Source organism: Erithacus rubecula (genome assembly GCF_903797595.1).
Source record: "Erithacus rubecula genome assembly, chromosome: 4".
Lineage (NCBI taxonomy): Eukaryota > Metazoa > Chordata > Aves > Passeriformes > Muscicapidae > Erithacus > Erithacus rubecula.
The window spans coordinates 22,512,893-22,537,698 of record NC_136686.1 but is presented as its reverse complement, the minus strand read 5'-3'; the positions used below and the strand labels follow the sequence as shown (position 1 = coordinate 22,537,698).

Sequence of the window (24,806 nt, the reverse complement as noted above, 5' to 3'; positions counted from 1 at the left end):
ATTTCTTTCTAAAGTCTATAATTATCCAGTACCAGATGAACAACATAGAATCTCTAAATGGTCTTGATATAAAATTGCAGAATATTCTTAACTGACCAAAAGTCAAGCAAGCAAAGCAGACTACGGGGCACAAATGGCAAATTATTACTTGCATGTCAATCTAAACTGCTGACTTGTTGCTCCATTTCATGCAAAACCATCACTTGTCAATTGTCTGGAAATTAGAACAATCCAGCTCACAACAATTATGTCAATTATAGGATGAAGTGGGATTCCAAACATGGGAAGAGTTAAGGGCTTGGTATTATGGAGCTACCTTCTGAAGAGAAGAATGAATTCAAAGAACTGAAAGGAATGTTCTCATGGAATTTGGATGTTACTTGTTTATCAAACACAACAGGCAGCAATACTCAGCAGTGCTGGATGTTATCAAAAGCTATGTGTTTAGATCTCTATAAATATGTCATTTAACACTGCTTTTGACCTACAATATTAAAAACTAAACATCTGTTTTACAGTTAAGCTGTGTTTAATACATATGTGACATTTTGTACCAAAAGCAAAAAGATTTCAAAGAGCAAAGATTTTTTGGATATTTACTTGAGCAAAGATTTGGCTCCAGTAGACATAAGGAATTTAAAGCATACACACTAGAACCTTTGGAAACCTCATATACAATTTTTTACAGAGGCCAGTGATACCACAAACATCAGTTCTTAACAGAAATTTATTTAACTAACATAATTTCAAAAGAACATGAGTTTGTTTATTATTCAATTTACTCACGTAAATCACATACTCCCTTAGGTATGAAAGCTGTTATTGCCTACCACCTTATTATCAGTAACTGTCTATTTTAAAGTTACATTGACCTTTACCATTTATTTAGCAGAACTTTTCAGAAATAAAATGTACCATGGTGGGAACCTCTTTCAGGACTGCATTCCTGAATGCAGTCTCTAAAGTAAGGATCCATTTTAGTGTATGAAACAGAAAGACAATTCAAAGATTCTTCACCATGAAGAAAACATCATAGATCAAGTAAATGAACTAAAAGTAAGACTGCCTTCAAACTGAATCAGACAGAATTCACTTTACCTTGAATAGAAAAGTCTATCCAAGTAACACCCAAACCCAAGTATTTTCCTAGAATGGAAATTGTAATCACCTGATAGTCTTTCTTAACAACTGTACCTACTAGACATTAAATACTGCATTAGAGGGTTTAGTAAAGAGACAGCACATCTCAGTGAATGACATGGTCCAAAGCTGAGTGAATTATGAGACAACTAAAGCTGCAGACAAGTAGAGAAGCTCATTTGATACGACTCAATAGGAATGATTAAATACCTCTTTACATCTGTGGCAACTGATACTGCAAGGAGACCCTTATCTACAATTCTCATTTAGCTAGAGAATATGACAACTTACAAAGCAGGTTAGCAGATTTCCCACCAAATGTATACTCCAATGACAAAATAATTGCCTAAGAAGTGCCAAGGAACAGCAATTAAATTTTCTAGCATCTGAATCACTTTCTTGTCAATAAACATCATAGGACAATAGCACATTAGTGTCTCAAATGAGCTTGTTTCTTATTTCAAGGAGGAGTAAGGATTGATGATAGCAGTCAAAACAGATGGAAGAAATTAATGATAAGCTTATAATGAATACCTCAGGAATAAATCCAGCTTACTAATAATAAATTTGAGCAATTAAGAATGTGGAGGTCTAATGAAGTTACATGGCTTTGCATCTTCCCCTTCTCTTTGAACAAGGACAATTATAAATGTTCTTGTGAGTGAATACTGCCTATACAGTCCCTGTGTGATGCTGAGCAAATCATTCAATTTCAAAATTAGATGTGGTCCAAATGCACATATTTTTTATTTTTAGAATCTTTACTATAAGATACAGTATAAGATACTTCTGTAGAAGTATTAAACACTCACAGACAGAAGTTGCTGTGGGAAGCATTTCATAGATAAAATGCTGATGCAATACTACAATCTTTGAAACAGTGGTATTTCAGGCTCATACTAGATATCAAAACCAACAGAAGACTTTATCCTTAATCTCTGTCTCTCAGCTTCCCATCTACAAAATACAGATAATACCACTCTCCCACCTCACAAGGGATTTATGAGGATGAACTCAGTCAAGAATTTGAAGCATGCTGATAGTAGAGTGATAACCTCCTTAAAAGCAGTACAAGACACCAAACAGCTCACTGGACACACACATAATCATAAACAATAACAAAGTTTTCAGGGAGCAACCAAAACATTGACTGATTAAACAAACACTAAAGATACTGTGCACTTAACAAAATGAGATGTTATGTGAAAAAACAGTATGGGATGATATAATCCAAGACTGTATTACTGAGTATAAGCATAGGGGAGTAAAGTAAAAGATGGGAGAGGAATCACTCAGTAAAAGTTCTTTGCATTAGAGTCATAGACTTTTTAGCAGCTTTCATCTTCTCAAAACTATCAGTAGAAATTTACAAGCAAATATGTGTACACCTAGTTTTTCAAGAATAGATTAAAATGACACTCTACAGAGGTGGGGAAAACCGCAGATACTCTGTTATTCTTAGTTCATGCAGCCTGTTTCTGAAGAAAACTGCTTCCAGTGTATCCTTACTTCACCTTTTCAGTGAGTACTGCTTTCCCAGGGCTGCCTCAGGGTCCTGCTGACGGATTGCTCTAATTGCAGTTGGTGAAGTAAAGAAGGCAGCTACTTCATGCTCTGCTAGCACACGGAAATAGGCACCAGCATCTGGCGTTCCCACAGGCTTCCCCTATGGAGAGAATAATTTAAAATGTCACAGGATAAAAATACCTCATAATTCCTTGACAGTTCAAGGCTTGAGCATGTAACGGTAGTGGTAACACAGCACCAGAAGTAATTTCAAGTAAGACTTCAAAGGAGGCTTTGTTAAAAATAATAATACTGTGAGTGTATTCACTTGTAGAAATAAATTCACGAGCTTTGGGAACCAACCCTTACATGAACACAGCACATACTAGTTACTATTTAGAAAATTAGGACAAATAGACATCCAAATGAAAAGACACACACAAAGATACACTATTGCTGTGTTATTGCACCAGCAGCAGAGTGGGTCATGTCTGTATCCACCCTGAGATGCAGTTCAGAAAACAGCCACATTTCCTCTGAACAAGGAGTCTCTGGACACAGTGGCACTATAGCTATATCCCCATGCACAGATAGCTTTTTCTTACCTAGAAGTTTTTTCAAATCTGGAAAAATTCCCACTTAGCTGCATAAAATTGGCTTTTATGAACTTTTATGCTACTCCACGTGAAGCCTGGAGAGATCCTGAAGAGCCCATATTCTGTTTTAGTCTGCTACCAGAGTGTGATCTGGTTTGGGGTTGGGTTTTTCTTGAGCTAAAGGGTATAGTCAAGAGAATTGTAAACAGAAGTAATCATATATGACAAAATTTTCAATGTTAAGTAATCCTAATAAAAAAAATCAAGAATATTTTTCTGTGATGTTGAAAATATGAAAACCAGTCAGCACAGAATCATACAGTCACAATCTTACTGAATATATAATTACCACAGTGCATTAACTGCTCCATACATATTCTGAAATTAAAAGGTGATGCTAATGTAGAATGAGTTTTAGTTCCACTGGTATCACCATAACCTTTTCACAAGAAAGGCCACTCTTAGAAGATGAACTTTGACAGAGTACACAAGTCAAGAGAAACACTTTTTCTACTGCATCCAGCTGGGCCTGAACACTGGCAAGAGCACTGGTGAACCATTAATCAGATCCAAAGAACACAGGACAGGCAAGGCTGGATATGTAGCAGTGGTTTTGCAGCCCTATGGTGAGATACTGCTCCTGGTGAGGGGCGTTTGAAAAAGAGGAGCACCAGAAAAGATTTTAAAAAGACAAAACAGAATGCACAATTGAAAAGCCATGTTTTAAAAGGATTAAGCAGGCAGTAAGAAACAAATGGAGAGAAAATAAATGAAAAAAGAACAGTTCTCAGCCCAAGCAGCAGAGTAGTATAACCAACATCAAAACCCTTCTTTTTGCAATTAGCCTATCCTTAATTGCCAAAAAGAAATACAAAATTATGCTTGCTGAAAATGTGAGTTACATCATTTACATCCTTTTGCCTGTCAGATAACACACAGTACCCAAAGTAAAATCTTTTATCAGATTGTCTTGAAGCATCACCCTTGCAGACTTCTCCACCACAGCTTTCATGTGCTCATCAGTATTTGTTCATGAACCTGACTGTTCAAGTTGACCCTCTTTCCCTTCAATGTCCAGTATACCTGCAGATCTGTAGGCACATGGTTAAGAGTTCAAGTCCACATCACTAAAGCCAAAACAAATGGCTTCAGACTGAAAAATGCCACATTTCCACAAGCTTCTCATTAAGTAATTATGTACTTGAACTAGTACCAATTATCTTGGACACCAAAACACCTAGCTATGAAGCAAGCTGAAATTGGTCAGTCTGACAGTAATAAAGTAGACTGTTACCTTTAACCAAATGTAAATATTCAGACCCCTTAAAAGGGCTGTGTCCATCCCTGAGCACACCCACTCCCTCCCAGATCCCACTTCACACCTGATCTCTGTCTGAGCTATGTCACAGACAACACGTGCCTCAAACTTCCAGCAAGCCTGAGCCTGAGTATATTCCACACAAACTATTAAACTTTCAGGAGTGCTTGGGTAAACATGCAGGACTCTGACAGGTGGGTATTTATGTCACAGGTAAGCTTAAAACAGTTTAGGTTTGGAGTTATCAGTTCCAGATATAGGAGAAAGCCAAATAAAACACAAACAAATAGAAAGTAGAGAAAATTCCCCTGACAGGTGATAATTACTAATACTAATTCAGGAAAAAAATACTGGCACAGGTGGAAAATATCCTTACTGGTTCTGCAGAAAAACTTCCCAAGTATCTAGGGAGCTGTTCAGAGTTTAGCAAATGCATAAACAAAAATGACAAAATGTGTGAGACTGAAATGGTTAATGGCTCAAATATTTTTAAGATCACTAAAGGACTTTGCCCACTGTAGCAAAGTGTGCAAAGAAGCTCATCTGTGACCACCAAAGTCCATCCCTTTGAATACGCCTCCTGATGGGAATTCAGACTGTGAGTTAAGTCATCTGACAGGGAACTTGAGATAAGATAAAGGTGGCACTCCTACCCAATTATCTCAGGTCTGAGGAGAAATAAAAAGGGCTGGGAAAGAAGAATTGCATCCAAGAGGTGGGAGGTGGGGTTTTTGGGAGTGTGATGGCAAAACCTCTGGTCCACACAAGACAGGGAGAGTGAACATCCACCACCATGGGACAACCACATGAGAGGAGTCTCATGTCTTAGAAGGAGTTATAAACCATCAAAGACTCCCAAATGTCCCCAGACTCATTCCTCAGCCTTCTACCAGAGGACTGCAAGTGATTCAAAGTTCTGCAACAGATTCAGATTCTGCTGCATAAGACCTCCCTCAGATGTGTAAACCTCCCTCATAGGAGAGGTGCTTGGGCACACCCATGCACACCAGAATGCATATTAACACCCACTGAATACCATGTTTCATGGGACACCCATCATGGAGAAGACCACAAGAGGAGGACCAAAGGATGCCACTGGATCCACAGGGGTGGTCACTAACTTTCCCCTAATCTGTCTCCCTTTTTTTGTCCCCTCCTCTTTTCTTTATTTCTGTCTCTCTCTCTACTGCACATGTACTAATAAATAAAATCCATACTATTGACTTTGGCATATGGTCTTGTTTGCATCTTAATTAATTTCCTTAATAATCAGATTGTAACACATAAGCAAAACATATCTGAGACTGTGCAAATTAATTTTGGAGCCCAAAACCTACAAATAAAATTGCCAGAGAGAGTAGCCATTTATTATACAAAAATTTTAAGAAGTACTACCATATTTCATGAAGGCTTATTACCACATGCAATTTTTATTTTTAAAAGTTAACAATATGAACAGTAAACCACAGGGTTAATTGAATTCAGAATATGTTGACAGACTGCTGAGTCAACTGGGGACCGAGCAAATGAGATACTTTGACTGGATTTCAGCAAGGACCAGTTTGAGACCTGTTGCTATTCAGCATTCACATCAATGCTGAAGATGAAAATGATTTTTAAAAGTTACTGGCAATAATATCTATGGTTGACAGGATATTAGAACACAGTAAACGAGAACAGGGCAGTAGAAAGAGAGTGATCTGTCTCACCTAATTTAAAAGAGTAAAGTAGAAACAGACACTTCTTGTATCAGCTAGGAAGATTCCCACAGGAAAGTCCTACCAAGAGACTCTGGGACAGAAAAACAGACAGAAGCATATTTCTGGAAGTACTTAGATCTAGCATGCAATTTATGAGATGTCGAAGAGCTGAGCAGACATCTTGAGGCAAAATGTGCTGATGATTTCTGATTTCAAACATGATTACCAAAAAAGATTCAAACACCAAGAATTATCAAGGGGATAGGAAAGTTCTTGTATGGAGAAAGTGAGAAGCCACCAGGATACATTATTTGAGGAAAGAGACACAGAAGTAGAGCTATAATAAAATGTCCAACAATGCAGGAGCAAGAGTGCATCAATTCCCTTTCTGTCTGACCCCTAGCAACAATGGGTTCTTCAATTACCACTAAATCTAAAATATGAAGAAATTCTCTTTGTATAGAAAATGGAGTGGATGGAACTCATTGCCACTAAAACCTGCTGATGCCAATGCACACACAAAATCCTTATGTATCAGGATTCAAAAGACTATTAATTAATTCCCCAATCAGTATGGATGATGGCAAAGTGATCCCTGCCAGACTTCAGAGACAGTGTTTGCTTTGTAAGCTGATGATACTGGCTTACAAAAACAGCAAGAAAAGCTGGATGTCTCCAAGAACTGTGCCAAAGAAGAGTAATTTCAAACCTTTTTCTCTTACATATCCTGCAAAACTGCTGCAGCTACAGAACTCCAGAGAGCCTTGTGAGAGACTCCAGACAGAGAGATGTCTTGCTACAGCTCTGTGTGGGACAGTAGCTCCTTCTCTGACCTAGGCCACTCAAAGTCCTTAATGCCTGGTTCTTGGCAAGTGTGGGTTCCTATTCCTTACCCTAGCACCAGTTCAAAGTCCCAAACACTGGAACTACAATGCTGCCTTTTTCTGATATCACAGGACCACAACTAGACTTCCTCTTTATACTGCCCTATTGCTTACAGCTTGAAACCCTATTAGCAAGAGCAACCCTATTAGAAAGAGCAACAGAGTGAGTTGTGAGACTTCAGGTAGTTTATTTGTTGCTGACATTTGTCATGTTTTGGAGACAAACAACACAGGACAGATTATTTAAAAACAAACAAACCAAAACAAAAAATACACTTGCTTTTGTAGTCAAAATAATTAATCATAATTTTCGCATTCCTGACAATGGTGTAACAGCAGGTGAAAACTAAAAGCATAGTTTCCATAGTAATTGTTAAAATGACAAGTTGTCACCTAAGTAATTTAAAAATAAACAAAACACTTGAAGTAGTGAGGGTATGAAGTCAGCACAGTTTACACTCAGTAGTGATTCTTTCCCCATGGCTAAACAGCACACTGATACTCCCTAACCCAAAATATATAATTAGGCCACCATTTAGGAGATTTGACTAAAAATTTCTGAATATTTACTATTAATGCAGTATGCTGAGCAGAGGAAAAATGAAGCATTATTCTCTTTGTAAATATTACTTTTATTCCTTTGTGCACAGACCTTCCTTTTCATCCCATTACCAATCCTCAAAAAGATGAAACTTATGTCATTAAAACTGTCTGAAGCCTTGATTATTGGCATCTTTGAGAAGGAAAATGGGAAATGCACTATTTCTGTTTAATAATGAACTCACCAAGAGCAAAAAGTCACAAAGCAGATAGGTAGGTCAACCTGATATTAACTCTAATTTGTCTTTACATTCACTGTTAAAAAAGTAGGATTTTTTTCTCCTTTTGTTTTACAGCAGCTTAAACACAAAGGTACCTTTACAATGACAATAACCACATTGATTCCAATGCATTCACTTCTGACAATCCATGAAACGATTTTAATGTGGCCTAGTGTTCAAAAACAGTCACTATAAAACCACCAAAATCTTTTTATTATCTGCAAGCACTTGCCAATTTTCTTACAGTGCTTTCCTCTTTTGCTTAACTATTGTGGTGGAGTCAAGTTTTAATCCCCTTAGTATTAAGAATCTAATTAACATCTATTAGGCACTTAAACATTAATCAGGCTATAGTAATTTAATACTCAAGCTAATACAATATTTGAGTCTACATATGTGCATTTCTGCTACTGGGTGAAGTTTTTGCTCTTTCTTGTTCAGTAAAATCAACAATAAATTATTACAACAATGTAAGACAGCATGATTACTTTTTCGAGCAGCAAGGTAAGGATGCTGCAGGCCACTCTAATTGGACTAGTCTCCACCCCATTAGGTTTCATCCCCTGAAGGAAAGGACTAAGCCCCAAATGTCATGAGTCTTGGGTTCAGTTTCCCTGAATGGTAGAGAAGAAAGAAGGAATAAGTCTCCTTAGTAGAAGTTCTAGTTCCAACCTACAGCTCTCAATTGCATCCAGCTAAGATCCAGTAAGTATTTCTCATCACAAGAGATACAAAACTACAACACCCTCTCCTAATTCCAAAATAAAGTTAGTCTAAACAATAGCACAGGTACACTCCATCATCTGCCATTCTAGTTCTTTTGTTTAAGAGCTCCTTACACCACAACCATAACCCCTCACACAAATGTAGATAAGCCTGAAGGACAGTAAAGAAAGTTTTCCTTAAAAATTACTGTAATAGGTGGGGGAGTATAAACACTGAATACACACACACAGTTTAAGGATCTGTGGCATAAAGAATAGATAGGCATAAACAGGATCATCTGGATTATCAGCTGTGAGGAGATGCTGTCATTTACAAGGGGGTTTTTCAGACTGGATCATACCTCATACAAAACTGTGGTATTACCATGAAGGAGAGGTCCATAGCAAATGTAGGAATGACCAACAACCCAGCCTAAATCAGAAGCTGCCCACCATACCTAAAATGAAATATAAACAAAATTATAGTTAGAAGTTATAAGAGGCATTAATGAATGTTCATAGGACATTTAAATAGAATTACCTCACCAGGTTTGAGGCCATATACAGCTGACATGGTCCAGTTAAGCATAACTGCATAGCCTCCAGTTGGTCTCACAACACCCTAAATGAGAAAATTTGAGTATTTAAGTACTTAAGATCAAGATTTGATGCATACAATCATATATCTGTCTTCAATTAAATGTTAAGGTTTTAGAAGCAATGGAATTAAAGTTGTCCAACTCCAATACTTCTTGCTTAAGAAGTTATCTATTCCAAGAACATAGTAACACTTCCACTAAAGAAGTAATTTTGCAAAACAGAAACCAAACATTCAATAAAACAAACATTCAGAAGATAACAAAGTTAAAATTCTCTCATAGAAGTTGGATATAAAAACACTTAGTCAATATATGTTAACAAAAATTAAGAGATTAAGTATTTACCTCACTTAAACTGTACCATCTAAATGCCAGGCATATTTTAAACTCATTGCCAACTCTATCTGCATCATCTTCACACCTGCAAAGTAGATGATGCCTGAAAAAACTGGGATGAATTACCCCCTGAAATGTCCCTTTCTGTCCTGACTCTTTTCAAAGATGTCAGAAAATTGGCTTAAACCAATGTATATTCTTTAAAGTTTAGTATCCATCCTGAAGTGCACATATGAATGCTAAATTAATACCACCCCAGTCTTCAGCTAAAACCAAAAAAAAGCACTGAAACATCATTAACAGGAAACTTTTTGGTCAATATACATTTCATCACCTTCCAGCACATTATTCCTAAAAGAAAGAATTAAGTAAACTACGTCCTGGTGTCCTGAGCAAAAATTCAGATGAAATCCACTGGACCAAACAAATATGCACTGCATAGACATTACAATGCAGCTGTCTGTCTGTGCTAGGCATAGTACATTCTCTTGATGCACTTAATAGAATGAAATAGGCACTTCCAGGCCTCATCCAAAAAATGAGGGACTGCACAGATACACTAACTCATTAAAATGCAGATTGCTAGGGCAGAGAATGGTCCACAACCTCTTAACCAATTTCAGACAGCAGATTGCCTTTGTTCAACTCAGCTTTCAACTTAGCCTCTGCTCTGAAACCAACAAGCTTTTTAGGAAGGTCATAATCAAGTAGTTTTATCTGCATGACCATTTAAATTAAGTTTCTTAAATAAATATAAAAGTTACCTTATTCACTGAGAGTTACTTATTGTAGCTCACTGATAGCTGAAAATCTCTCTCTTGTAAGGGTGATTGATTTAAGGTATCTATATTTTTCTCTGCACAAACAACACAGTGAAATAACTTCTGAGAACTATTACCTCTGAGATACTCTATTGATACTCAGTCAAGGATAATACCTATTGTAACTAAGGATCTTATATTGGGTTTTTTGACAATGTAACTGTATGGGATACACATGTTGCTTTCAAGGTAAAAGCAGAAGACATTTTTCTCAGCAAAACTGCTGTTTGTTTTCCCTTACATCCTAAGAGGTTCTGAACTTTATAGGAAACACCATTAAATAATTTTTAGCAGTAGAATTTTTCTCTCCAGGGTGTATGATACTATCTGAATCTAGTGGTAAGACTATCACCAGAAAATCATATTCAGCTTGTCTTCCACATTGTAAAAGAGCATTGTTAGTACCAAGCAAACACTCAGAGTTCACTTTTAAAATACAATTCCTTAAAAATACATAGTTAAAACTAATTTACATTCAAAAGCAAACATTTCCAAAGAATAACCTTTATTAATTTTCATTTAATCTAAACTTTCATTTTTAGGATATTATCTACTCAGAATTGTGCAGTAACACAAGCATTCAGACCATGCTTTATTTCACTTAATCTGTAATGCCATTCACCATGTCTTATCTACAAGAAAATTAGCTAATATGTAAATAATGAACAAGATTAGTCAGCAATAAATGCTATCACACAAGTGATATATTAACTGGTCTTGTCATTAAGTAACTATACTATGCTATCTAAGAAAGTTAAAACACGGAAGATAGTATTGAACAAAAGATATTCTGCTATCCTCAAAAGTTTATTTTGTACAAATATTTGAAGAAAATGCATCTTGTCTTTATAATACTATTACTTAAATTTTAAACATATGATTTATTCCTAGACACTGCCTTTAAAATAGTGAAATGTGAATAAATTAGATTAAACCATTTGTAGCAATACTTATAATTTATAGCACTGTGCTCTGGCAAACACTTTCAATCCTTTCAAGTAAGTATTTTTTCAATGGGAACAGCAAATAGCTGGTCACAGATACTTAAGACTACTGATAGTCCTTTACCTTGGGCAAACCTGTTGTTCCAGATGTATACAAAATATAAAGTGGATGGTCTGAGGCAACGGAGACACATTTTGAATACTGTGCTTTTGCAAGCTCTTCTTCCCAGTCAAGATCACGACCTTTGGTAAGAGGAACATGGCCCTGCCCATTGAAAAAAAAAAAGAAAATTGTCAAAAGAAAACCACATGGAATAAATTGAATTAATTCAAAAAACAGTACTACTAAATTTTCTGTGATCTTTCTACTGCATTAGTTCTATTTAGTATTTGAATCTTATTAATATAATGCTCACCCATAAAATTAAAAACAAACTACAACAGATTCAGTAAAATATTTCTTGCAAAAAAGTACAGGCACATGCAGTAAACAAACATGTGAAAGTTAACATAAAGGCACTACAGCTGTGCACCCACCAAATTAAGTCGCTGGTAAATGAGAACTTTATCAGGTTTGCTCTGTACCCTTGCCAGTGCTGCTTCTAGGAGAGATATGTATTCCACCTTCCTTTTCGGCTCTACTCCAAAACTTGCTGTTGCAATAAGTTTGGGCTAAAAATAAGAAGATAGTTAATATGTACATTTGCAGTGCATTTTAGATACATAACCTAATAATATTTTCCATTGAATTCAATGTACACAATTTATCTTTACATATTTAGACACAGGGATTTAGATCAGTTTTCTAGAGTACATCAAGCTTGTATAATCTCACTGTCCACGCACTTGCTTTTTTGTTTGGAAGAATATTAATACCTCCTGACACTTCACTATTTTCAAATGCATTTGAGTAAGAAATCAACATATTAACTTTTTCCTAGTTGCACAAATATTACTGAACACAGAGAGAAACCCCTGATCACTTTAGCTCCTCCACTAAGGAAGAGTGGTGCAGTGACGTAAACAGTTAGCTGTACTGTTTTTCCTTCTACATAAATGCTTCCAATTTCATATTTCAATACTAGCTGAAGAGCTTTGCTGGCTTTTTCACAGCCTGCAATAAAAGTCACAGGACAGAAAACAGAAGAAAGAGGAAAAAGAAGGCAAACAAGAGATGGCAGGAAACTAGAAATACAGGAAGAGAATAACCTAAAGTCATAAGGCACATGAAGGAAGTAAGGCTGGAGTTTTTGAAGAGATGGTTGAAGGACTGAGGATGCAAAATTACTAAAAATCAGATTTGTATAGTTAATAGGAGCTTTTTTAATATAGGAGCTTTTTAGACTATTTCCTATTAATATCTATTTCCAAATGTGGATTTCACATCTTTGTCAAATTAACCACAGCTTTTATATAAGACTTCCTAAGTGAAGAAATCTGCACACAAACTATTTTGACTCAGGTCCAAAGATCAGTATTTTTATTTTTTGATTTTTAGGGGAGAAAAGGTAGCACCAAAGCAACTATGTGCTACAACATATTTCACTTGGAAAAGAACGAGTCTTCAATCTCCATTGTTTTGAAGTTTTACCAGTTTATTTATCAAATGGCGCTCAGTTTGATCAAGCTAGTTTGCTAATTGCATGCATTAGCATAAATCTCATTAAGTAGGCATAAACCACAATGTCACAGTTAAGGCTAAGATAAATTCAGCAGAGAAAGCAAAGATTAAATATTTTTCCTGTGCCATTACAAAATGTTTCCTGTCCAAATCTGCCATTCAGAAAAGATCCCTAATTGGTGTGTATTCAATATAAAGATTTTGGATGAGCTTTAAAATTTCAGCATTCATTGATTTTCCTTTTTGGAATGCACTGATATAATAGAAAAAGATACCATACAATGCAAATAAGTTGAAAATCCATTGGGAGACCACCCTGAAGTCAGACTGTAATAAATACGAGATACACAGTTCTATTCAAGTGTTAAGATGAAAGACTCTTGTTATCACTACCTTTATAGTAATTTGTAAATGATGGCACCTGTGCTCATCAAGTGCTTTGTATGTAGTAAGGACACCTAAAAACAACCAATACTAAATTAGCTAAGGTGATGTACTAGCAAAGTGAAGAAGCATCATGGATCACTCCAGGCAAATCAAAGGCCCACTACTAGTTTTAACTGCTCCTTTCTTCTCTCTGCCTAATGACATTATTTCCCCTGCACCTCTGTTCCCACACTGCTTTCATACATCCATTTCCCACCTCTGCTCTGACTCCATGTAGTCCTACATGCTGAGATTAGAGAAAAACCAGAGAGAGTTCAAGGGTCTGCTAGAGAAGAAATGAGAGAGATAGTGAGTGTAGTGGCAAAACCAGAAAAAGAACATTATTATGAAATAGAAATGAGATAAAGCAAGGCCCAATAGTAAAGGTGTTGGTATACGACCAACATTTCTATTCTGTTACAAATCTCCTACAAATTCTTCTATACTCTCTAATACTCCAGAAGTGATGCAGCCAACACTCCTGATGGGATGGCATCCAGAGGGGCACGGACAAGCTCAAGGAGTAGGCCCATGACAACTTAATGAGCTTCAAAAGGGTCAAGTGCAAGGTCCTGCACCTGTGCCAGGCCAAAATCAATGCCCACAAAAACCTTTGCCCCCCAAAATCAATCCTCTCTGGAGAATAAAGGGATTTAGAGTAGCCCTGCCAAGAAGGACTTGGGGATACTGGTAGATGAAAAGCTGAACATGAGCAATGCCTATTAGGACAAAGAGGTAATGGTATTAAACTATAAGAGTGTGTATTTAAACTTGATATAAGGAAGAAATGTCTTGCAATGAGGATGGTGAAATACTGGCACAGGCTGCTCAGAGAGATGATACATGTTCTCCCCCAGGAACATTCAGTGTCAGGTTTGACAGGGCTGACCTGATCTAACTGAAGATGTCCTGCTCATTGCAGGGAAGTTGGAATAGATGACCTTTAAAGGTCCCTTCCAACTGTTCCATGACTGTATGAACCTACCTATTGTCTTGATATTTACAAATTACATATTCCCAGACTCAAGTAAAAGGAAATATGACAAAAAATCCTGTTCTCATGCTATTACTTCATCGCAATTCACTGCAGAGTGCCTGTAACTGCCAACACCTGACACAAGCAGAAATTACCAGCTGCAGGACTTTGCAGCATTCCCAGACCTACTTAAAATTCAAGACAAATTAAGGTAAGATGGCCAAGTGCACCTTTTCATAGTCACTAGAAAGTGCTTGTTATTTCTTTCACTCAAACTTTCCAACAGATTATGAAGTTCAATCTTTCTTCCTCAAGAATATATTACAGCCAGCTTTCTACTGCACATCTTTAACACTTTCTAATTAATTTTAGCAACATCAGGTCTTGTACTGCAGCATCTAAACCAATTCACACAAAAGCCTAATAAAAAAAGCTTAGTTTATTGTGCAACTGCTTTATTTATTCAGCATTTTACTGCCTATTACAGGTACTTACAGGTAGCTTCAGGAGTGTGCAATTCGCCTATCATGAAAGCTTTTCCATGCTGAAAATTGGGCATGCTTTCAAATTTAGATTAAGGATGTACCTCTCCTTACTCACATTTTCATTATACATCAGACAGACCAAAAATCATCCATAACACTGCCTTTTAAAGAAATCAAAAGGCAATGTAAATTAGGACCTAGTCCATGGTTTGCAGCTAATAATTATATAGCTAACCCTTCAAAAGAGTTGCTATGTGACCTTGGGTAGAAGACTTAAACTTCCTCTCTTTTCATTTTAATGAATGAAGCAAGGATTACAATTATTGTGCTCTCTCCCCTTTTTCCTGGGGAATAACTATTAGGATTAATTAGTTAATAATTGCAAAATACTCTAAAAGTAAACATGCTAGATGATTTATATTGCAGCCACCTCCATTTTTAAAGCTTATATTTTTTTTCTTCTACATTATTTTTACCTAATTATAGCTTGCTAAAAAATGGGGAAGTGGGAAGAAAGACAAGGAAAACTAGAGAGCTGTTCTTAGCCTTTTTTCATCATTCCAACAAACCATTTTGTCATTTTATTAACATCTTTGTTAAAGCATCCAGGAAAGGAGGGGAAATGCATTCAACTCCTTATTTACAGATATTTATAAAACCGAAACTTCAGTAATCTGAAAAGCACTTCTGCACAAAGAAATCTAAATTAAATCCAAATGAAAGTTCCACAAAACCTGGAGACTTGCACCCTACACAAAATCCTATTTTGGTTTACACGTCTAAGCAACATGATTCAATGATAAGACAGCACCCAGAGGGAGTCTGAATGCTCTAGGTGACTTGTCAGGTTGACAAAGACTTTATCTTGCTCACTAGTAAAAACCAGAATAAGCCATTCCATTGTTAGCTGGTTTGAAACCAATGCATACACAAGCTACTAATATGCCTATATAAAGTACTAAGAATAGCCAAGTACTATTTTAATTTCAGTAACATAGACATCATAATGCTTTATAAATAAGCTCAACTTATGCCAAACAGAGAAGCCTTTAAAGTATTCACCTCTATTAATAATGTAATCTGCACAGTCACTTATTTAGGGAAACTCTTTCCATAGCTGTCGTTCTTTGCCTAGAAATTAAATGAAGCAGAATTATAACTTAACTTGTTCTAGGTCCAGCCAGGACAGGGTTCATTTTTGTAACAGCCAGGAGGGGAATGGCCAGGACCCAGAGGTCATGCTATACCACCTCAAGCCATTCACAGGTGGGAAGGGGAATGGGTCCTTTCCAGAGGGTGTGGTGAGGTAGTGTGAGCTCTGCATGGAATGAATCATTTGCCTCACTTGTACATTCTGCTATGAATACTGTTGCTGTTACTGTTCATTTATTTCATTTTTATTTCTAGCACATTGTTCTTATCTCAACCTGATCTTTACTTTTTAGGCCTCCAATTCTCCTCTCCATCCCACCACAGGGAGGAGGAGAGAGAGGAGGGAGCAAAGCAACATAGGGTTTGGAGTGTTTCAATGAGAACAAGAAATTGGGAAATATCATTCCTAAATCACAACATAGCTGAAAAAAGATACTATCTAATATGTCTACACATCAGATAAGCCAATGAAAACACTTAGAGTTGGCAGAATTTTCCCCATACACTTGATGAAAATGCTGAACCAAAAGCAAATATTAAGGAGATGCTTTGTAGAAAAAAGATTGAGAAACATGAGAAGAAAGTACACTATACTGACAACAGTGTGTAAACTCCTGGTTTTGTAGAAGGGGTCAAAATTTCTCATTTGGTGTCTGCTGTACAAGTATCAACCTCAGCACAGACATAATACTTTGTTCATATTGCAACAATAGGTATTATAAACAAATTGAGATTGTGTGCCAAAAAGAGAAACTTTCTCCTGTCTGGGAAAAAATCCAAACAGCAGGTTTTTGACATCTACTGATAGGAGTAACTAATGCTATGATGTTTTTTTTTATTTATTTATTACCTTTGCATGATCAATGCGAACAGCAAGTTCTTTAGATGCAAATCCACCAAAGATCAGGCTGTGGATGGCTCCTACTCTTGCACAAGCCAGCATACAGTACACTGTCTGTGGAATCATGGGCATGTAGATGACCACACGATCTCCTTTCTTCACACCATGCTTGACCATGACATCAGCTAGCTTGGAGACCTGTACTGACAAAACATTCTTATTTGAAGTTTCTCTAGATCTGCTGTTGCCCCATAAAAAGAAAAAAAAACCAACTTTCATAGAGTCAACAGATGCACAACATCAAAGAGACAAGCCAGTATGATAAAGAAAGTTGATGTAATGTAATCAAGGTTCAATAAATTTAAGATAATTTCCTTTGTGCAAAAAACCCACTAATATATTTTTCTTTTGTAAAATAAAAATGGAAGGAGACTAATTATTGCAGTCAGTACATTAAATAAAAAAAAAATCAACAGCAATGTCTAGCAAATTTTTAAATTACAATCTACCAGTCATTCTTTTATTCAGGTAACAGTTTATATTTCTCAATTTTATCTCTTAAGAATGAATGTACACCAGTCATTTCATAATATATGTTCTGTCCTAACTTTGAAACACAAATCAATATGTAGTAGTATTTTCTTTACTGCAGTATCATAAACTTCTCATCATCTGAGACAAGAGTCCTTTTACCCTGAAACAAAGGTGAACACAAATTCAGAGAAATATCTAGATTTAAAATTAATTTTTGCTCTCATTGTCAGATTTTCATTTTTGCTATGCAGAAACCTGAGAGACTGTGTATAGCAGCAAAGGACTGGAACTCAAGAAATACAATAGACTGATCAGAAGCAATGCCTTCATAACACCATGAGAAAATATTTATTACTTTGACAGTACACAATATTCAGTTACAGAAGTAGTACTGAATATTTTATTAGTATTTACCACATATTAAGATCATAGTGAGCATGGGAGCCTGTGACAAGCACTGTGAAGTTGTCCCAACCTGCTTGCTGAAACATGTGGCAATGTGGCATCTTCTGAAAGATCCTTTCATTTATAGTATTTAAAAATTCAAGTTTTATCTTTTTAAAGAGCAACAAATTCAGCCCTAGAATCCTCACAAATATATTGAAAATATATATCAACTGCTTTGTATGCAGTAAGGACATGTAAAAATAATCAATGCTAAATCATATACATAATCAATACTAAAAACTAAATGTACTTACCCAAGTGAAGAAGCATCATGGATCACTGTGCAAATCAAAGGTCCACTACTGGTTTTAACTGCTCTTTTCACTTATTTTACTCTCTGCCTAATGACATTATTTCCTGCACCTCTGCTCCCATATTGCTGTTATATATCCACATCCCACCTCACTGTTTCTCTCTTCAGTGGAAATACAGGTTCAGACTTCAAGTAACTTGAGATAGTAACATCCAGAAGCTCCAGGAGCATCTGCTCTGTCTTTGCATTAAATTCACAGCTCATCCACAATGAAACAGCACATATATCTACATTCTCCCCAAGGATTTAAGAAAATAGAAACACAGAAGTCCCAAGCAGACACTCTTGCATCAGAAGATATTGCGTAAGTTCCATTTTCTGTAAGCATTGCATAAATCTTTGCTGTTATTTTCAACCACAAGAAAGAATAAGTAAAGCAAAGTCATTCCCACACCAAGCTGAAAACTAACACAAACTAAGGTATCTATATGATTTGTACGGAAAAGGTCCCTTATCTTAAATATTACTGATTTTCGAGAGAAAGTATCTTTAATGCTAGACTTATTAACACCTATCAAGATAATATAAAACTGATATACACTATCAAAACTCAACAAAAGCCAAAGACTGGACATATACAAAGTTAGCATTTATTGCCATAGCACCAGCATTTACAGTCTCTTCTAGGTATAATTAGTGAAAGTAATTGTACATAAAGATAACAACTCTACTTCCAAAGGTAAATTACTTTTTTATACTTCCTAGTGTGAAAACCTTAAAATCTGCAAACACAGAGCTAACACCACCTTCACTCAAAGAAACAAGAAAACTCATCACTATTTTCCCTGCTTGTGACTCTCAAGAAGTGTTGACAAAAAGGCCAGAGGCAATGAAAATAACATTCAATGAGTATTTTTATAGTCACTGTAAGTGTGGATAGTGGGCAATAAATAGTTAAATACAATGGAAAATTATTATTAATATTATTATTATTATTCATTATCATTATTTCATAAATCATTATTAATAATTATGACAAAGGCAATGTTTGCCTGCTAAAGGAAAAAGACACTGTTTAATGATCATAATTAGTAATTTTGTAATAAAAGACTCCTGGTGCCTGTAAAAAGCTATATAACTGGTTCCTGGGTGTAGGAGGGAGACAACAAAGACATCTGCATGCATTTAAATAATTTTTATTGAAATCTATCATAGCTAAATTGTATTTAAAGTAGAACATTTGTACAGCATACTGCAGACAGGAACTACATGTCACATGTGCAAACCCAGTTATTGCTTGTCTGCACCTAATTACCCCACTCTAAAGACTGAAGAGAACAATCCAATACTACACACAGGTATCTTTTATTTTCCTTGTGCCCCATCCTTTTGACAGACAGAGACCATTTGGACCATACAATGAAACACTGTCTCTATCAGCAACTATTTGGAAGACAGGGGAACATTGTAAAGCAGGTTTACATTCCCCTTCAGATCAATGTGGTAGCCCTGAAACATCCAAGCAATCCTCTTCCTAAAAAAGGGAAGGGCAGAAAAGTGAGTACTGACAATTCATTAAACTGTTAAAAGCCATGAAACCTTCCACTTTGTTACAATGTGTTGTCATTTACAATTTACATAAATAGAGTGTAGTGCACTTTATCACTCAAAAACTAACATGCTATTTCTCCACTTTTCTTCAAGTTTAAGACTGCTCACTCACTTTAATATATTTGACATTTCAGTAATAAAATCACTTGAGACTAAGTGATATAATAAGAAACTCAAGTAGGCTTTCAGCTTGGACAAGAGCATAAATTACACTTCTATCAAATGCATGGACCCAGTGAGCATGGTTTTACCTTCACCCAGCAACTAAATACTATAGCTGTATTAGCACCTAAGGTTTCTAAGTCATTCAGTTCTGAGGTAAACTTCTAGCAGTTACCAAAAGCAGTTTTGGTCCATGCCAAAAGAATTCATTTTAAAAAATACAAAACCAGAAATTAACTTGAAATGCTCAGAAGAGAAGTTCCAAATCTTCCTGCGTTGAACAGTGACTGTAACACACAAGCATAGAATCCTTCAATGCAAGCTAAACTCTCCTAGACCTACAAGATCCATGAAAAAAAGATACAGCAGCCTATGTCCCTCCCATTTTCAGCAGATCTCTTGTTACTTTTGTTTTCAGGAGTCCAGCAGCTAGCAGATAAACCAAATCAAACTTATTGTACAAGAGGGGACCAGAAAGCTTTGACAGACAAGCTATTAATCTCAAACATTGCCTTTCACATTTATTTGCTTTCATTAAGAGCAAACTAGATAATTCGGAAATGGTATTTAGATAGGACTCAGCCCCCAGCAAGATTATAATGAACTTCTCAGTAAGTACTGCTACATTTCTCAGAAAACTTAAACCAGTTATTCCACCTGGTTTAGCAATGCTCTGTAACAAGAAATGTAGATGAAAGAATGTGTATGTCAACTAGAAAAATTTACTCACTTTGCTCAAATTCACCATGTCTTATGACAATACACTGAAAAAGACATAAACTTAGGAGACTTAATATAATGTCAAGCTTTAAAAAGCAGAAAAAGAGGATACTTTTCAAGTTCTTTTCAGAGGAAATTTCTACCAAGAAAGTTCACTTAAGATAATTTACATTAAAATGTTGTATTTCTGCATTAAAATTAACCAAGTGTTATATGCAACATAGCTTTCATATATACACATACATTTGCATATCTATTGTGTATATTTATCATAGTTATTAAAGACAAACTGCACAAAAACTGTATATATAAAATTTTAATTGTACTTATTATATACTAGTATAAATAAAATTAGATAAGGAGCTGGATCCTTTCAAAGTCTTCTGACACCTTAAAGCACAGAAGCTTGTTGTTCCAGCTCCAGTGTACCGTATGGCATGTTGATTTTTGGACTTGGTAAATAAACAGAAAACTGGTAAGGAGTACATGTTTTCTATATTTTCCTTACAAGGTAGAATGCATAACAGCTTCATCATTTCTTTGTAACTGTATGACTTCTCTTTTCTTGCAACAGTGGAATAAACCCCTCACAAACTGAATTCATGTACTCTGAACCTTGTTTCATATTTCAAACCACAAGTTCACATTACTCCAGACACTACATGCATATCTTAAGTACAGTGAGTGTGTTGCATTCAAAGCAATCCATCTTGCACACTGAAACGTGCTAAGGAAGAATAGGAGCCCAACTCCAACATTTCTTTGCCCTGAGTGCTAAGTTCAACTGTTACTGATAACTGGAAGAAAAAATGCAGCTGAACAAGAGTAGCAGCATGAGGGCAAACCTCGAGCAGACAGCCCTGAACGCCAAGAACCTCCAATGGAGCAGGCTGCAAACACCCATGGTGGCAACAACCCATGGTGAAACACAGAGCTAATCTGAACGGGCTGATGCAGAACTGGATATTCACAATCTTATCAGGCATAAGCTACCTCAGAAAACAGGGAAGTGGAAACCCACAGACCGTCCAGACAGAAGGGCCACCAGCCCTTTTATGACAGCCTACACAGAGGCAGGTGACACAGGTTTCTTTGGAGTTCCCCCAGTTAAATTTCATTTAGGGTTACACTCAGTTATGTGCAGCAACAGCCAAGGTACACATTTCATTTCTATGGAACTGTACTTTCATCCATCACAGCAACTGTCAAGAGACTCAACTAATTCAATGTCCAACCCATTAATTAAGATCTGTTAGGGGAAAAGAAAATGAAATCAAATACAGACAAGTTAAAAATTTAACCAACCAGGAAAAAAAACTATTAAACTGTAGAAGAAAAAGAGGAAATAGAGAAATTCCAAAAGCTATTGGATGCAGCATAATTTGGCAGAGGTAGTAAAGCTTATAAATCAATTCTGAGCACAGCAGAAGGAGTAAACTAGTGAAGTAGATAATTTTTACCTCTCTGGTATCTACTTACTGTACGATATTTACTGCCCTTTCTCATTAATAAGGTTATTCTGAAACATACCTGTTCCAGAAGTTCCTTATATGTTATTTTCTCTTTGGTATTTGTTACAGGACTGTCATAAATAATTGCAACTTGGTCTCCTCGTCCACTCTCAACATGACGATCGACAGCATTGTAACAGATATTCAGCTCTCCACCTACGAACCTAAAAAAGAAGTTTGAAGTATACATTAGCCAGCCTTCCAAACTAAGATAACTTTTTCTCTTTTTTGGCATTTTGTGTTTTTAGGGATTGAGAGCATTCAATTAAAACATAGCTGTTGAAACATTATATTCACTTCAGGAAGTTGTTTTGTTCTTTTTTATTCTGTAACCTCATGATTGACTCAACAAGCTAAATACAACTACTGGTGAAAACAGAAAAGTTAAAATACTGTACCTTAACTGACTAAATTAAGAATCTGCTAAAGATGGTCTTGGTTTAACTTACTTTGCATTAATCACCCTGATTTTTATATGTATGGTATCACAGAAAAAGCATATATTCACATAAAATAAATTGACATTATGAAAATTGACATTCAACATTATGCTATTATCCTACTTTGCACTGGCACACACACATACCCTTTTCAAGAAGAACAGGTTCAGGACTCAGAATAGTCTTATTCATCTCTTGGCAATAACAGTTAAACCAACAAGCATCTGTAGCCAAATGAAAGGGATCCCAAGTTATAGGATCATATAATTATAACACATTGGACAACTGTTGTATATCAGTAACTCAAAATTTTCTGTAAAGTGATATGAGTCATAGCTTCTTCAATAGCTAGACACTTACAGAAAATTCTTATCTTTCAGCTAAAGAAAAAACATATCATAAACTTAGGTTTCACTTTTATAGTCATTTTACACAGCAAAAGAAAATTCAAGTGCAGTATAATCTTCAAAGTACAAAAACAGAGAAGGTACCAGATAGGATGACAATTTATTTACTGGAAGACGACATAGTACCTAAAAGTTAAAGTTCACACTACCTGATGCCCTTTCATTTGTTTTTCTATCTGCATGTATCTCTGTGCAGCAAAAATAGCAATACATGAAAAATACACAGTTGAAAGTTTCCAAAAGGTTCTATGGGGACAACCGTACAGTGGCAACATATTATTACAATGCAACTAGAAATAACAGATGGCCTAAAGAAACCCATCTTCTTCTTCACTTTTCCTATGTAGTAAAGTACTGCTCTAAACCAGGATACTTTATTTATTGCTCTTATATCCACACACAGAGATGTATTGTCCAAAACCAGCAATCATTAAATGAAAACCAGTTAGGATATTTAGGATGTAGTTACCTTACTGCAACACCTTTACAATGCCATCAAATAAGGAGAAAGTGGGGGACCATGAAAGTCACAAACCACTCTGTACAAAAGTCTACAAAATCTTCCCCTAAAAGGAAAACCACATGAATAATAAAGGTTCCAGAATTGTTTCAGGTAATACAGAGTAATTCTGTATTACTGTCATAAAAGCTGTGAAATATTCAGATTTTTATATCAAATCAGTGTAAGATGATTTTATATATATATATATATATGATATATACTATGCATATTCACTTAAAAATGGTCACAACATGAGCAGGCACAAGAGTTTTGGTTCTTCTAAAGATACATAGCAACATCAACATGAATTCTTAGCAATCACTTATAAACAAGTGTGTGAAAGACTTTAATCAAAAACCAAGACTACCTGGAAGGTGTGATGAGAGCTTTGTTCCCCTGTCAAGAAGGAAAAAGGTTCTGATAGGACCAGAAAAGCAGAGATGCACTTTTTTACATGAAATGAGAGTAGAAGTTGAATAAAAATGTTGGACAATATTAGATATTTTGATATATTATTATGTAAATTGACCCTGTCACAGTTTTAAAAGTATAAGTAACATTTGAATAGCAATCTGGGCAGCATTTCCAAAATTCAAAGGAGATTATATATTGCACTTATGTCTTAGCATCAGAGGAAAAATGTATGTTGCAAAATTGCCCTCTGCCTGCACATGTTAGAGAAAACTGTTTCCTCATTCCTAAATAAATAGTTGTTTTAACCCTTTTAACTGGCATTCCACAAGATTCCAATATAATCTGTTGGTGTTTCACTAACTTCAGCATTGAAAAGATTTTTCTCTCTAACATCTAAATACTATGTTTTCCATGTGGCAACTGAAGACAGTTTAGACATGCTCAAAGCCAACTCAAGAAGTTTTTCTTTCAACTTCTTTGCCAAATTCTCTGTGGTTTAAAATCCAGGTCTCCATTTTGGCTTTTACATCAAACAATTTCAATTCCTTAATCTTTTTCTTGAGCAACCATGCTTCATAGCTCTTATTACTTTCCATGTAAAAACAGATGTTTTGTCCTGTAACAGCCACTGGTGCAGTTTAGAACAGTACCTGGGATTACTGCTTCAAAAAAACAAGTCAGGGGATGGTGACACTGATCATTATTTTTTGGAAATCATTTTGCATTATGTTGACATAATACTCATACTTCCAATGGCAGAGAGTGAAGAAAACACACTGGGGTATGTTGCAAGTTTCTTTCACATTCTTACAGTATTAAGAGAGGAATAATTGCCTTATGCCTACATTTTAAATACAGGACAGCCTCCTTCAACTTCTTCAATTGAAGCAGATTACACTGGAAAATATATGAAAAGTGTCTGTTTCTGTAAGTCT

General features: G+C 35.9%; 1 protein-coding gene across 3 annotated transcripts in view; it reads right to left on the bottom strand.

Moving 5' to 3' along the window:
- ACSS3 (acyl-CoA synthetase short chain family member 3) overlaps positions 1-24,806 on the bottom strand; it is a 64,701-nt gene that overhangs the window by 36,683 nt on the left and 3,212 nt on the right. For 2 of the 3 annotated variants that reach the window (XM_079304838.1, XM_079304837.1), the window contains exons 2-8: positions 22,128-22,272; positions 16,880-17,068; positions 11,907-12,041; positions 11,494-11,634; positions 9,211-9,291; positions 9,032-9,127; positions 2,655-2,806 (exon numbers count right to left, since the gene is read on the bottom strand). In XM_079304838.1, coding sequence (XP_079160964.1) covers positions 2,655-2,806; positions 9,032-9,127; positions 9,211-9,291; positions 11,494-11,634; positions 11,907-12,041; positions 16,880-17,068; positions 22,128-22,272 — 939 coding nt within the window. Of the gene's footprint in view, positions 1-2,654; positions 2,807-9,031; positions 9,128-9,210; positions 9,292-11,493; positions 11,635-11,906; positions 12,042-16,879; positions 17,069-18,105; positions 18,378-22,127; positions 22,273-24,806 lie in introns of those variants that run through there. The other variant, XM_079304839.1, reaches the window with a different exon arrangement.